This window comes from Dermochelys coriacea, chromosome 4 (genome assembly GCF_009764565.3).
Source record: "Dermochelys coriacea isolate rDerCor1 chromosome 4, rDerCor1.pri.v4, whole genome shotgun sequence".
Taxonomy (NCBI): Eukaryota; Metazoa; Chordata; order Testudines; family Dermochelyidae; genus Dermochelys; species Dermochelys coriacea.
In genome coordinates this window covers 27,887,437-27,902,376 of record NC_050071.1, presented here as the reverse complement: position 1 = coordinate 27,902,376, position 14,940 = coordinate 27,887,437, and the positions used below count along the sequence as shown (strand labels likewise).

At 43.4% G+C, this 14,940-nt stretch overlaps 1 protein-coding gene across 6 annotated transcripts in view; it reads left to right on the top strand.

Moving 5' to 3' along the window:
* The first annotated feature begins 2,176 nt into the window (after nt 1–2,176).
* TSPAN5 (tetraspanin 5) overlaps nt 2,177–14,940 on the top strand; it is a 137,636-nt gene continuing 124,872 nt past the window's right edge. For 2 of the 6 annotated variants that reach the window (XM_038400669.2, XM_038400665.2), the window contains exon 1: nt 2,255–2,732. Coding sequence is in view for 2 of the 6 variants with exons in the window: in XM_038400670.1 (XP_038256598.1) it covers nt 2,652–2,732 (81 nt within the window). In the remaining 4 variants the exon portion in view is untranslated. Of the gene's footprint in view, nt 2,733–5,297; nt 5,442–14,940 lie in introns of all 6 variants that reach the window. The other 4 variants (XM_043513665.1, XM_038400663.2, XM_043513664.1 and 1 more) reach the window with 3 other exon arrangements.

Here is a 14,940-nt window from a genome sequence, read left to right as displayed (position 1 = left end):
TATTTTTCGCAGTAGGATTTGACTTCCAATTTTTAAAAGATGTCTCTTTGTCTCTGACCACCTGTTTTACTCTGTCATTTAACCCTGGTGGCATTTTTCCCCCCTCCTCTTGTTTAACTCAATTACTGTTTATTTCTTGGTACTGGGGGGGGAGGGTTTACATATCGTTTGAGGCTCTATTATGGTGTTTTTTAAAAGTTTCCATGCCGCTTGCAGGCATTTTATTCTTGTGACTGTTCCTTTTAATTTCCATTTAACTAGCCTCCTCATTTTTATGTGTGTCCCTTTTTGAAGTTGAATGCAACCATGGTGGTTTTCTTTGGTATTTCCCCCCCATAAGGATGTTAAATGTTACATAATGGTTGCTATTACAGAGCAGTTCAGCTATATTCACCTCTTGAACCAGACCCTGTGTTCCACTAAAGATAAATTTCTGAGAATTTCTTTGTGGGTTCCAGAACTAGCTGCTCCAAGAAGCAGTCATTAATAGTGTCTAGAAATTTTATCTCTGCATCCCATCTAGGTGACTTGCTGTCCGTCCGTATGAGGAAAGCTGAAATCCCCCATAGTTATTGGGTTTTCTATTTCTAAGTCTTGAGCATTTCACAATTACTGTCACCATCCTGGTCAGGTGGTTGGTAATAATATTCCTACAACTATATATGGAATTTCTATGCATAGAGATGTTATGATACTGTTTGATTCATTTAAGATATCTACTATATTTGACTGTATCCTTTTTTGACAGTGTCACTCCCCCACCAATGTGACCTACTCTGTCATTCCTATATATTTCATACCCTGGCATTACTGTGTCTTATTGATTATTGTTGTTCCACCGAGTTTCTGTGATGCCTGTTAAAAGAGGATATCGATGTAATACCAGACACTCTGTTTCACCTTCTTAGTATTTAGACTTCTTGCATTTGTGTACAAGCACTTATAAAATTTGGCACTATTTAGTTCTCTGCCTTCATGTGATGTAATTGAATGGGACTTTTTTATGTGACTGTTTCTCTTCAGTCCTACTTGTAATTTATCAACTTTTATCCTCTCCTTTTTACTAGGATATAGAGTATATACTTTAATGAATCCACCTGTAAGGGATGTTTCTGACAGAACAGTGTGATTCTCTGCACCTCCTGGCTTTCCCCCAGCTCTTAGTTTAAAAAGGTTGTAGAGGAGTTTTTAATTTTACACGCCAGCAATCTGGTTCTATTTTACTTTAGGTGGAACCCATCTTTCTTGTATAGGCTCTTCCTTTCCCAAAAGGTGTCCCAATTCCAAACAAACCTAAATCCCTCCTCTAAACACAGTCATCTCATCCAGGGATTGAAACCATTCAGTTCTGCCTGTCTAACTGGCCCTGACTGTGGAACTGGAAACATTTCAGAGAAAGCTGCCATGGAGGTCCTGGACTTCAATCTTTTACCTACCAGCCTCAATTTGGCCTGTAGGACCTCTCTCCTCCCTTCCCCTCTGTTATTGGTACCTGCATGTACCATAACTACTGGCTCCTCTGCAGCACAAACCCAACTCTCTATATTTCTACATATCTACATTTTTACAAGTGGGATATAGTTTGAATTTTGAACCTGGAATGATCACCCACACTTTAAGGAGTGGGCAGCTTCTCCCTAAAGGCTCAAAGACAAATTGAACAAACAACTGAAGTCAATTTAAAAAAAAACAAAAACAAAAAACAACCCCCCCCCCCCTTTATCATTTGTACAAATGTTTAAACCAATCTCACGCTCTAGGGAAAGGGAAGTCTTGTGACTGATGACAGCTTGGGGTTGGCAGTGCTGCCCTGGACAAGATCCCAAGGGGGCATCTTTATTCTGGATCGCCTTCAAAACTATTTGATATTCCAGACTGCTGGGAAAGCGGCTCCCCCCCACCCCTGCTCAATGATTGAGCCACGGCCTAGGGCAGCGCCCTCCTCTCCTGCGCATCCAGCGCTGCAGGCCGAGTGGCCCAGGGGCAGGCTGGGGCTCCCGCTCCCCAAGGGTTGGGTTCTTTGCTGCCAGCCGGAGAAGCCGTTTCAAGAGACCCCCCCCAGCCTGGGCGTTCAGCCTGAGGGCAGGAGCGGGCCCCCGGCCAGCGGGGGGGGGGCAGCTCCTGCTCCTGTGGCGTCAGCACAGGCTCGCTCCGCCCGCGGGGCTGGGGCTGCCCGGGGCCGGCGGGGGCAGCCCGCCTCTCGCCTCGCCTCGGCCCTGCGCTGTGTGCGCGGCTCCGCCCGCTGCGCTCCGGAGGCGGGGGGCGGGCTCAGCCGGCGAGGGAGGAAGGCGCAGCGTGGCCAGGGGGGCTCGAGCGTCTCGCTGCGCCGGCGGGGACGGTCCGGTGCTGGCAGCATCTGCCCGGGCAGCGCCTCTCTCCCCAGCAGCCGCCGCGGGAGCCTCCTCGATGTGCGAGAGGAGGTGGGCGCTGCTCGCCGGCCGTCCCCGGGACTCGGCGCCCGCGCCATGCATCGCTGAGCCCAGCCGCCGCCGAGCCCGCTCCTGCCGCAGCCGCTGATCTCCCCTCCCCAGCCCGCCCTGCTCCCTCCCTCCCTCCCGGCCGGCTGCTGCTCGCCTCCCTTCTGGGCGGCCGGACCCGCGCCGTTTGCTTCCACTCTGGCTGCCAGCACCGCGTCTTCATGAGCCCAGAGGATGTCCGGGAAGCATTACAAAGGGCCCGAAGTCAGCTGCTGTATCAAATATTTTATCTTTGGCTTCAATGTCATTTTCTGGGTAAGTCCCGCCGGTGCAACGCACGGAAAGGACAGTCAGGAGCGTGTGAAAAATACAAAGCCGAGAGCGATGCGTGTTCCTCCTCCTCCCCAGGCTCCCCGATAAGCCATATCCATCCCCCGTCGCTCCGATCAGACAGGTTCGCCTGTTGGGTTCTGCCTGCCTCTTGAAACAAAGCTTTCTCCCGCTTCCCTCCTCCCTCTTAATTGCTTTTGTTGTAGGTGTCAAGAGTGTCCCTCCCCCTTTGTCATGGAAGAAGTAGAGAATTGACGAGACACCCAGGCCGGGAGGGTGGGTTGATGTGCATGTGTTATTGCAATGTCCCCGAGGAAAATCGTAGCTCAAGTTCTAGGAGCAATGCCGTTTGGGAGGATGCTTACACAGTGACTTGTAGGGATATGCAGGGGGTTTGCTTGATTAGATATTGTTTATTAATAATTATTAATTAATTAATAATGCAAGGGACGAAACTGTGTTTCCCCCCTCTGAAGCCCAGGCTCTGACAATGGTTTGGCTGAGCATTTGCTTGACAGCGGCTGTGTTGCTGGTCTTGTCTTGGTTGTACTGTATCCTGTGGCACCATCTGTAGCGTTGTGTATGGAGTGGCCAGAGCTGTATATTAGAGTGTAACCTGCATATAATAATATTTCTAGCAGGTTTTTTACCTGCCTGTGTTGAATGAGATACGTATTTAACATGATGCTTAATCTATACAGTCAGGGTCAATACAGCAGATGGGTTTATGTGTTATTGGAAACAAAATAAAATATGGCCTCATCCATGTATATATCGTTCATTATAGCAGGAGAGGGGCTCTTGTATTTATAAAGCGCATCTCCCTGTAATTTATACCAATTAGCAGTGATGAAGACAGACTTATTAAACAGAGATGTTGTAGGTGTGCTGGGGGGGGAACTGTGAAAACATGTGTGAACACGGACTCGGAATGCTGGAATTTAAAGATTGTCAACAAAAGATTCTGAACTCCATTATTACAGATGGGGAAAACTGTTACTTTTCCCTTCTCATCTCATCACCAGTACAGAGCTTCTGATTACCTTCAGCACCCATGGAAAAAATAGATAAGGACCAGGTGATAATAAGTGTTTAGTGACTATGTGAGGTCCCTTTTCCTAGAAAGTAAAGATCTCTGGAAGACTGTCATAGTTTTTAAAAGTGGTTATTTTGAGCAAACAAAAAAGAAACTTGATTGATTGATTTTTTTTTTTACATAATCTTAAAATAGTTCAAACACTCATTTTATATTAATGTTTAACTTGTCCTTTCCTTACCTCCTATCATACATGGTACTTTAAAGCGTCATACGGTGTCTTTCAACAGCCGCATCAGTTGTTTTGTTTGCTCCAGTTTTAAAGGTGTATGTATGTGTTTAATTCCTCTACATGTGTGATGCAATGAACACTGATTGTTTTCTGGGGAAAAACAGAAGGGTTTGCACTTGCAGAATACTTTTATACCATTCCAATGGCCCTCAGGATCAACGGGGAGAAGGATTATTTTGATACCCTAATAAATTATATATAGAATAAATGTGGTGTGTTTCTTGGCCAACCAGTCATTTTCAATGAGTGAGATACTATGCTTCTCCTATTTAACTGTGCTTGCCTGGACCTATAAATACTAAATATGTGGACAATGGCAGTTGGATTAGTGTCTCTTTCTTATGTAGGCTTATATGTTTGCATGAAAGGGACACAGGAGGCTAACAAATTATTTACTACTTTCATGTTGGTTGGCTGAGGATCACACAGTTTAGCTCTCAAAATGAATAGCAGAGTTCCATGTGTCACAGTTGAATTGGTGGATCCCAGATTTCTGAGGGAAGGTCCTTGGGCCATATAGTGCAGTGGAGAGGCAGACGCTGGACTGGGAATCAGGAGGCTTGAGTTTATTCCCAACTCTGCTGTTGGCTTGTTGTGTGGCCTCAATATCTGAATTTCCCTATTTGCAAAATGCAGTCCATGATATTTGTCCTCCTTTACAAAGCCCTTTGAGATATACAGCACTTTTCATCTATAGAGGAGTTACGTGTTTTTATTGTCTTAGTTACTTCCTCAAAACAGTACTGGCTTTTTGTGAGGAGAGGCCACCTGTATCACAGTTCCAAATAATAGGCAGTCATCTTCCAGAGTATGTTTAATGTAGTTTTCTTGACTTGATAGCAACTTGCTCAGTGTTCAATCACTCATCTGAGCCAAAGCTCATGTAAAAGAAAAATAATTTCAGTTGCCTATACAAGGAGAGCAGTATTTGAGGATAACTGCATCTTTAGTTGTTTTAAGAAAGCTCAGATCTTTTACTGAGAATAGGAGTGCATGTGGCACCTTAGAGACTAAATAAATTTGTTAGTCTCTAAGGTGCCACAAGTCCTCCTTTTTCTCTTTGCGGATACAGACTAACACGGCTGCTACTCTGACACTTTACTGAGAATGTTATTGTGTAAAACATTCTCTTTCAAACATCTTGCATAAACCCTTCAAAAGTATGTAGTACCTTTCCAGAAACATCTAGCAAAGACCTAGTTTGTGCTCTTTGTATCAACAGTTTTTAAAAAAATGAAGAGAAAACTTAAACCTTCCATTTCTGCATCATAAAATAGCAGACTGAAAACGGAGTGAAGTGTGTTGGGAGCAGCACCATTTCTAACAATGAAATGAAGTGATGGAGCCTTCAACAGAGGAATGTTGTGTAAGTATTTTAATAACAGTTGGGATATTGGCACATAATCTAAAGAGAGATACCTCTTAACTTTATAATATAGACAAGATGTACATAACTTCACACCCTTTAATGTTTGGAATAAAAGGCAAAATAACCTTTTTGTTCAGCTTTGTGTTTTTTACATGGGGGAAAAAAAACCCCCAAACCAGAACCCAACAGCAACAACAGATTTGTACCCAGTTAGTGGAAGTTGCACCTGTGTGTTTGAAGGCAGAATTGTGCCCTTCAGGTGACACCTCTTAATCTTTTATTGCCTCGGATAACATGGCCCAAATTCTGCACTCTGTTATGTTCATCCAACTACACTTACTTCAGTAGAGCTGGATGGGGGAGGGATGGGTTGGTAACCGAACAGAATGTTGCCTTGTTTGTACATGCAGTATAAATCACAACTTTAGATACATTTGTAATTTTAGGTTGTCTTTTTGAAAACCCAGAGTTAAAGACATTACATTTAATATGCTAGAGGTGACCTGCAAAAGATTTGATAAAATTCAGGATTGTTTCCTGCCCCCCTTTTGGGGATGGCGGTAGGGTAGGAGGGGATGAAGGAGCACGCTTTATGATGTATAAAGAAAGTTTGTTTGGGGTTTTTTCCCCTTGCTTGTGTCTTATCTCAGATACTGGGAATGCCCAAGTAATCCTTCAGCAAAACAAGACTTTGAAGTCTTTGGAGAACTTATTATGTGAGCTTGCAACACCTTAATAGAAGAGGCAGGGATGTTTAAAACTAACAAATGCCCTTTCTCCAAAACGTTACTTGAACACTGAAACAAAATATAAACCAAACAAAACAAAGATTTAAATACGGGAAAGGGATATTTAGTCTATCTGTTGCTCATCTTTCCCTTTCAGGCCCTTGTTGACTAGAGCACCGCCCCAGGCTTTAACTTGATCAGTTTAATATGTGTTAAGATATGCTCTGCCGTTTCTGCACTACACTTCTAGAGTGTATGTTACCTAACACATTCTAGCACAGAGGTGAGCAAACTACGGCCTGCAGGCCACATCCGGCCAGCGGGACTGTCCTGCCCAGCCCTTGAGCTCCTGGCCGGGGAGGCTAGCCCCCGGTCCCTCCCCCGCTGTACCCCGCCCCGCTGCCTCACCGCAGTGCTGCCAGCGCTCTGGGCGGCGGGGTTGTGCGCTCCTTCCGGGCAGCGTGGCAGTGTGTCTGGCTCCGGCCAGGCGGAAGGGCTGCCAGACGTGCTGTTCTGAGTGGCATGGTAAGGGGGCCGAGGCTGGGGGTTGGATAAGGGGCAAGGGGTCTTGGGGGGGCAATCGGGGGACAGGGAGCAGGGGGTGGTTGGATGGGGCAGAGGTTCGGGGCGGGGTGGTCAGGGAGCAGGGTGGGTTGGATAGGCGTGGGTGTCCTGGGGGGGGGGGGGGGGGCTGTCAGAAGGCGGGAGTGTGGATAGGGGTTGGGACAGTCGGGACAGAGAGCTGGGGGGGAGTTTGGATAGTGGGTGGGGTCCCAGGGGCTGGTTAGGGGCGGGGTCCCGAGAAGGTGTGGTCAGGGGAAAAAGACCAGGGAGGGGGTTGGATTGGTTGGGGGTTCTGAGGGGGGCAGTCGGGGAGGGAGGGGTAGGTAGACGGTAGGGGCCAGACTGTTTGGGGAGGCACAGCCTTCACTACCCGGCCCTCCATACAGTTTCGCAACCCCGATGTGGCCTCTGGGCCAAAAAGTTTGCCCACCCCTGTTCTAGCAACCTTTAAATCCTAGTCTAGACAAAACCAGTGTCTTCCAGCCTATGAAGGACCTGAATTCCTAACATAAAAATCAAAAGGGAAGAAAAATAGCTTCTGTTTAATTTTTTAATTACCAAAAACTCTTTCAGGCCTTCTTTATATGTCAGAATGAACCCAAAAAGGCACAAGACTGACTTTCCCCTCTGCAAATCAGTTTTAAGCTGTTAACTTATTTCAAGTAAATGAAGGCCACATTCTGTCCTTTGTTGCATTCAGTGGAAACTGCATATGTATGTCTCACTGCAGAATTTGGACCATACTCTGGTTCCATTGACCCTAAACTAATAGAGAAGGGAGGTACAGAGTACTTGAGCACATCAAACAGAAGCCTGTTTTTTTTTTTTTTTCTTATGATTCACCGTAAATTGCAAGATGTAGTGGGATGATGATACATCAGCATATTACAAGTCATAATTTGTGTTTTAATTTGCTAGGCATCTGTTAGTTTTGATAGTAACCATATGGGAGTCTAAATTGTCTTCTGAATTACAGGAAGATAGTAAAAAGAAAGCTAAATATGGTGCTGTAAGTGTCCTACAAGAAAAGAAAAGTGCATTGATATGCGAGGAACAAGTAATTGACTGCTCGCTTGGATTCTGTAGATCATTGATAGTGTGTTCTCAAGGTGACATAAAGAAAAGGAGTACTTGTGGCACCTTAGAGACTAACAAATTTATTTGAGCATAAGCTTTCGTGAGCTACAGCTCACTTCATCAGATGCACCAAATGCATCCGATGAAGTGAGCTGTAGCTCACGAAAGCTTATGCTCAAATAAATTTGTTAGTCTCTAAGGTGCCACAAGTACTCCTTTTCTTTTTGCGAATACAGACTAACACGGCTGCTACTCTGAAACCTGTCAAGGTGACATAGAATCATTTCCCCATGACACTGTGTTTTCAGAAATCGAAAAATGAAATTTGGAAATACAATTTTTCTCTTCTCCAAAAATAAAAATTTTAATGAGATTGTTTTAGCGTGATCTTTAAACAACTTCTGTAATGTTTTATCGATAGAAAGTACTCTTGGAAGATAACCATCCAGTTAAGGATGAATGCATTTCAGGACAAAAATAGATGTCCCCCAAAAACCTTATCTACTTTTGTAGTAACAAACATTTTTAACTGTAAACTATGTCCACATTCTAGAACAGCTCATTTGGACAAAACACTCAACTCAAATTGAGCAAAAGAGAGCATATTTGTGTATATGGGCATACATACATACACATTTGGGCGTTGTATACATGGGCACATAGAGAAAGCGAATAAAAGACAGGTAGTGGAAGGAAAGAAATATTTTTCAAGTGGAAATCCAAGAAAGCAGTTTAAAAAAATAATCCTCCAACCATGAAGTCTAATTAGCAAATTACTATTACCTAGTAGAAGTTTCTGTTTTGGGACTAGGCAAATGCAAGGTGGAAGAGAAGGAACTTTCCTTGAAGTACTAATAATTTTCTTCTCAATATGTTTTAAACCAAAAATCAAATATTTGTTCTTTGCGAGTGGAAGACTCTGTGGATCTAGGCCCTTACATAATACTAGTGCTGAAATATAATCAGCAACCTTGGATTATTCTTAAACTCTATAAGACAGTAGTAGTAAATGGTTGATAGGTGACAGGAAACCTGAGCTTGCAGTCAGTGAAAAACACATAAAATTCTTCAGAAGTCCCCCCCCCCCCCGGCTCTGTTTGGCACTGATCTTGGAAATAGATCACTGCTATAGACTCTCACGTTTATTATCCATGCAGAATCCCATTGGCTTAAATAGGATTCCCTTTATATGTAAGGGTCTGCACTGGTGCATTCGTTTGCTGACTCGTGGCTTTAAATGAATTGGGGAGAAGAGGAAGAAAAAAGGGTTGACAAGAAGTTGCCTCTTGCTGAAAATGTCTTAAAATTATATTTGGCACCAAGATTACAACTTCTATAAACCTGGAAGGAGCAGCTGGTGTGTTAATAAACATTAAATCTAGCCATGTTTAATACTCTATATTCAGTTAACTAGCCCAATAAAACAGGAAGATTTGCCTCAAGCATTTAAGTGTAATGTTTTGTCTCCAACTAAAACTGAAAAAAAATAAAAATAATTTCCCCCTCAAAAACTTGGAAACCTAATTCTGCCAGATAGAAGAGTCCAGCCTCAGAATAACAATATAGTGCTGTAGGGTAGAATCTGCTTTTATATTCTGATTCCCCAAAATATGCAGTGTACTTCTCATATAAATGGGTGTTTGCCTGTCAATAGAATTGTAATGGGTTTTGTTATGGTGTAGGCAGGAACAAGGACCTGAAAGGCACATGTGGTATCAGAGCTTTATTAGCAATGATCCAGAAGTGACCCTCAGTATTAATTCTTGAAGTGCCTGCCAATACAGCAGTACATTTTAAAAATCTTATTATTTTCCTTAGTCAAACAGTGTGGTTTTTTTATGTCTAAATCCTGTTTTACCAGCTTCTCTTTCTCCCTATCAGATTCTGCTTTAAAAAAGAAAAGTGCTTTGCCCACAAACTTGTTTAATCCTCCTCCCCCCCCCCCAAAACAGAATAATGTCCTTTCTTATTAATTAACTGCACTGTATTCGGTTCCATTACTGTTCTACATCTTAGACAGCAGAAAGCCTGTTCTTCACTGGCTTGAGACATAATCATTTCTCTTTCATTGGTCTACATAGGTCTATTCTACAGGTTTGAAAATTCCCATTTTCAGAGTCAGATTTGCTGACATCTGCACTGAACCTGCAAAAGGATCTATCTGTCTAGACCTGTGTGCCTCTATGGAGTCCAGTGACTTCATTGGGACTGCACGGGTATAGGAGTCTGAGGATGGATCCCATTGCTGAATCAGTGCCCAATTAAGTTAGTTGGTTCTATAAAATATACAGGGTTGCTCAGTAATCCCATCTCTTTTCTTGGTTTATATTAAACACGTCCCTACATGAAATGTTGCCCAGGGGATAAAACCTGGGACTAACAGGCTCTTTGGCTCTGATTGAGCATGACCTTGAATAACTCACTTATGTCTTGACTTTCAAAGGTGTTGAGCATCTACAGTCTCTATGCCACTGGGGCATAATAGTACATGAGATGAAGACAGCTAGGTAACTTTTTTTTGTTTAAAGGACATCCATTTTCACATCAAGAAAAGGAGTACTTGTGGCGCCTTGGAGACTAACAAATTTATTTGAGCATAAGCTTTCGTGAGCTACAGCTCACTTCATCAGATGCATTCAGTGGAAAATACAGTGGGGAGATTTATTTACACAGAGAACATGAAACAATGGGTGTTACCATACACACTATAGGGAGAGTGATCACTTAAGATGAGCTTTTACCAATAGGAGAGCAGCGGGGGGTGGTGGGGAGAGAAAATCTTTTGTAGTGATAATCAAGGTGGGCCATTTCCAGCAGTTGACAAGAACGTGTGAGGAACAGTGGGGGGGAAGAGGGAAATAAACATGGGGAAATAGTTTTACTTTGTGTAATGACCCATCCACTCCCAGTTTCTATTCAAACCTAAGTTAATTGTATCCAATTTGCAAATTAATTCCAATGCAGCAGTCTCTCGTTGGAGTCTGTTTTTGAAGTTTTTTTGTTGAAGAATAGCCATTCTTAGGTCTGTAATCGAGTGATCAGAGAGATTGAAGTGTTCTCCGACTGGTTTTTGAATGTTATAATTCTTGACGTCTGATTTGTGCCCATTTATTCTTTTACATAGAGACTGTCCAGTTTGACCAATGTACGTGGCAGAGGGGCATTGCTGGCACATGATGGCATATATCACATTGGTAGATGCGCAGGTGAACGAGCCTCTTATAGTGTGGCTGATGTGATTAGGCCCTATGATGGTGTCCCCTGAATAGGATATCACATCAGGTTCTGCAGATAATATTTCAACTTTCCAATCACTTTTCTCTGGATAACATTTAGAAATGTATTTCAGTACTCGCACAGAGAGTGTCTTATTAATGCACTGTCAATTTCACACAACTGGGAAGAATCAATATGCCTCTTCCAGGGATTTGAAAATCCCCTTGCTCCCACTGAAGACTCCTTATCAAATAATATTGAAAACCACTTCAAGCAAAGTTCAAGATGTGTGGTGTCTTTCACTAGCAGGGCCAAGAAATACAATGGAGATGTTCTTGTGCTCCGTGATTCTGCAGTGAGTGGTTCATCTTGAATCACAGGTATTTATTTTAGGGAGAAGCTCTTTTCTTGCTTTTTGTTACACTCTCACTCAATTAAAAAAAGTTTAAGAAGCAGCTGGTGAAGAGACCCTTCCATGGAGTGTCCACTTGAGCAAAAAAATCAAAGAAAGGTGGTTGTGGTGAGGTGGGTTAGCATTGCAAGTAGAAGGGGTGTATTGAAATTGTTATCCCCATATCTTCGTCTCCCAGAACATGGTGCTAATGAACTAAATCCTGGTCCCTCTTGATCAAGCCCAAGTAAAAAGACATTGTCCCCCCCCCCCCCCAAAAAAAAAAAGAAAAGAAAAGTAGGTGAGGATTCTAATAGGAACAAACTCTTCTCTCCAGCCTTCAAGTTGGGCTTACTGCTCTCCGTAGGGAGTTGGGTGTTCTTTCTGTGTCACAGCTTCCCCTCTCCTTGGGATTTTGGGGATCAGTGGACGTATTTGGCCTAGGTCCACTGATCAGCACTGTCAGTATTAAACTGATGAGCATAGTATAAATGCTTAGATAAAGTCAAAGTCCCCTTGTGTAGTTTCTCAACATCCTGGATACTCCCCTCCCTCACACAGTGGAAATGCAGCAATTCTGCTTCATTTTCATCTTCTGTGCCTGCAGAGAGGGTGGGACCAAGATTTTGACATTAATAAAAATACCGTGGACTTACATAGCCTGTTTAACTTAGGGCAAATCCACCCTCCCTGCACAGAGCTCTAAGAAGCAATCTTTGTGCAGGGGTTCTTGGCATGGGCTAATAGGGAGGGACTCCTCCATCCAAGCAGTGGAGCACCAGCAAAGACAGAGGCATAAAAGGTGGTGTCTTGGCTAGAGGATTCACCTAGTATCAGATCTGTTGGTCACAGCCCACATCAAAGCTCCTCTTCACACTGCTAACGACAGGTACCCTGCCCTCTCCCCATACATGTTCTTCAATGTGTGTGGGGGTCCCGGCAAGTGTGGGTTCTCCATAACTGCATTCTCCTCCCTCTGAATGGTCTTTTCCACTACCACAGGATCCCTACTATCCCTTATGTGTAGAAAATATTCTTCTTCTGACAAACTAGGGACATAAAGCTCAAAAAAAATCATGCATCTTCTCTGGCAGGGGTTTTATTATATCACATGGCGCATATCCTGTCAGACTGCCTTTAGTGAAAACAAATAACCCTTCCATCACCCCCTATAGATACTTGTACTCTTTGAAATGTCAGGTGAATATATGTGGTTAACATCATTTTTGTCTGTCTTAGAGGATGGTGGTGGAAGGGGGTGGCTGTCACGAAGGGACAAATGCATGCTTGCCAACTAGAACAGTACGGAAGGAAGGAAGGCCTGCTAGATTGATTCCAGATGTTGATTGTATCTGGCCTATCCTAGAATGGGCAAAGTAAGTAGGAAATGTAACCAAGAATCTGTTCAAGGTAGGAAAACCAGATTTTTCAAAATTGGAAAGCCTCTTCCTCTCGTGCCAAAAGTAAAATGACATGGAAATTATGTCTGCATCAATAGGGCCTGACTCTGACCTGATCATCATGATCATCACTCCCGTAACCGCATTGGTTGTTGGGGCACCATGACTGATTAGCAATCAGCCAATTGTCTCCACCCCTGATGATTGTGTGTCAGTACTTGAGTCTCCACGAAGTCCGTTCCTGTCCACTCTTTTATGTTGTCAGTCCATCTCTTCTTCTGTCTACCTCCTCTTCTTTTCCCCTGTACTGTCTCTTGGAGGATGATCTTGGATAGACTAGATCTTGTTACATGGCCGTATCACTTCAGCTTGCTCTTCTTCACGGTCGTCAGGAGGTCTTCATATGACTCAGTGCATTGGGTGATGGTGTTGTGGACCTCTTCATTAGTGACATGGTCAAAGTAGGAGATGCCCAGTATTTTACGGAAACATCTCCTCTCTACTACCTGTATTTTCTGTTCAAATTCTGCTGTAAGGGTCCATGTCTCGCACACATACAGAAAAATGGAGATGACCAATGTGTGCAGCAGTTTCAGTTTGGATTCCAGGGAGATGTTCTTATTCCTCCAAATTGGCTTTAGCTTTGCTATTGCTGCTGCTGTTTGTGCAGTTCTTGCCCAAATTTCTGTCTTGGACTCTTCATCAGTGACGACTGCCCCCAAATACTTGAACTGTTTCACTGTCTCCAGCTCTTGTCCACTGATAGTGTTATGTGAGCTGATCCCATCTCGTTTGTTTGTCATCAGCTTGGTTTTCTCTGCACTGATTTCCATGCCATATTTTGCGGAGGTTTCATCCAGTCGTTTCACAAGGTTGGCAAGTTCGTCATTGCTGCCTTCCAGGCCGTCAGTGTCCTCAGCGAACTGAAGGTTTGAGAGTGTTCGCCCCCCAATGCTTACTGTGCATATCTGATCTTCTAGGGCATCAGTTATTAGGCACTCCAAGTAGATGTTGACCTGACTTACACCAGTGTAAATCAGGAGTGACTAAGTCCACTGAAGCCATTAGTTTTACACTGGCATGAGACCAGAATCAGGCCCATAACATTTACTATAAAGGAAGAAAATCATTTCTTTACAAAATTAGAAATTTAGTTCTCCAAGGAATGGTATCACTTTCTGCATTAAAATACAGCTAGATAAAGGCTTTCAGGCAGAAGGATAAATGTTTTTGCAATAAGTAGTCACTAATACAGGATGTAGTATGCCAGTTTTACTCAGTGTCACTACATGTCAACCTCCCTCCCCCCCCCCCAATCCTTCCTGCACACTGGGCTTTGCTTCTTTCTCCACATACATCCAGGGTGTTATAAAGTCTTGCTGCTTCCTTCCTTCATTTTTTCCTGTACGAAAAATAAGGGGAGAACAGAAAAGAAGACAAGAACAAAAAGTAAAGGAATGGGAAGTGAGTGAAAGAGCAGGAAGGAAGAGGGACAGGGCTGGGAAAAGAGAGCGACATCTGTTTCAATCTGCTAGGACTTAATCAAGATATCTAAAACGTTAGACCAAATCTTTACACATTTATCTGAGGTCCCTCTACTCTGAAAAGTTACCCATTCTTTAGCTGCTAGGTCAACTGATCTATTTCTTTTCAGTCATCAGCATACAAAGAAATATATTTCCATATTCAGGTGATCTTCTACCTTGCTTGCTTCAACTTCCTCCTCTTGATCTCCTTGAGACCTATCAGTATATCGCTTCCTTCCAGTCTGTCCAAAATTCAGGTGCTATAATCATTTTCCTTAGCCATCCATATGAATATAGGTACCTTACTGAACTTCTCAACTGGCTCCTTCTTGCCCAATAGATCGAGTTCAGTCGCCTTCTTTTGTATTAAGTCCTCGCACAAACCCACTGGCTTACATCTCAGATCTCTTTATTGTATTTCTCTCTTCAGCATGTCCTCCTCCGCTCCCACTTTCTGCCTTTATCCATGCTCTTTCTTACCCCATTCTCCTGCTCACTTGGCCAAAGCATGAAAAGCATATTCAATCCTTGCTTCAATCCTCTTTTTATTCAAATCCACTATAAAGACTCACCTCTTCCACCCAGCCCACAAGT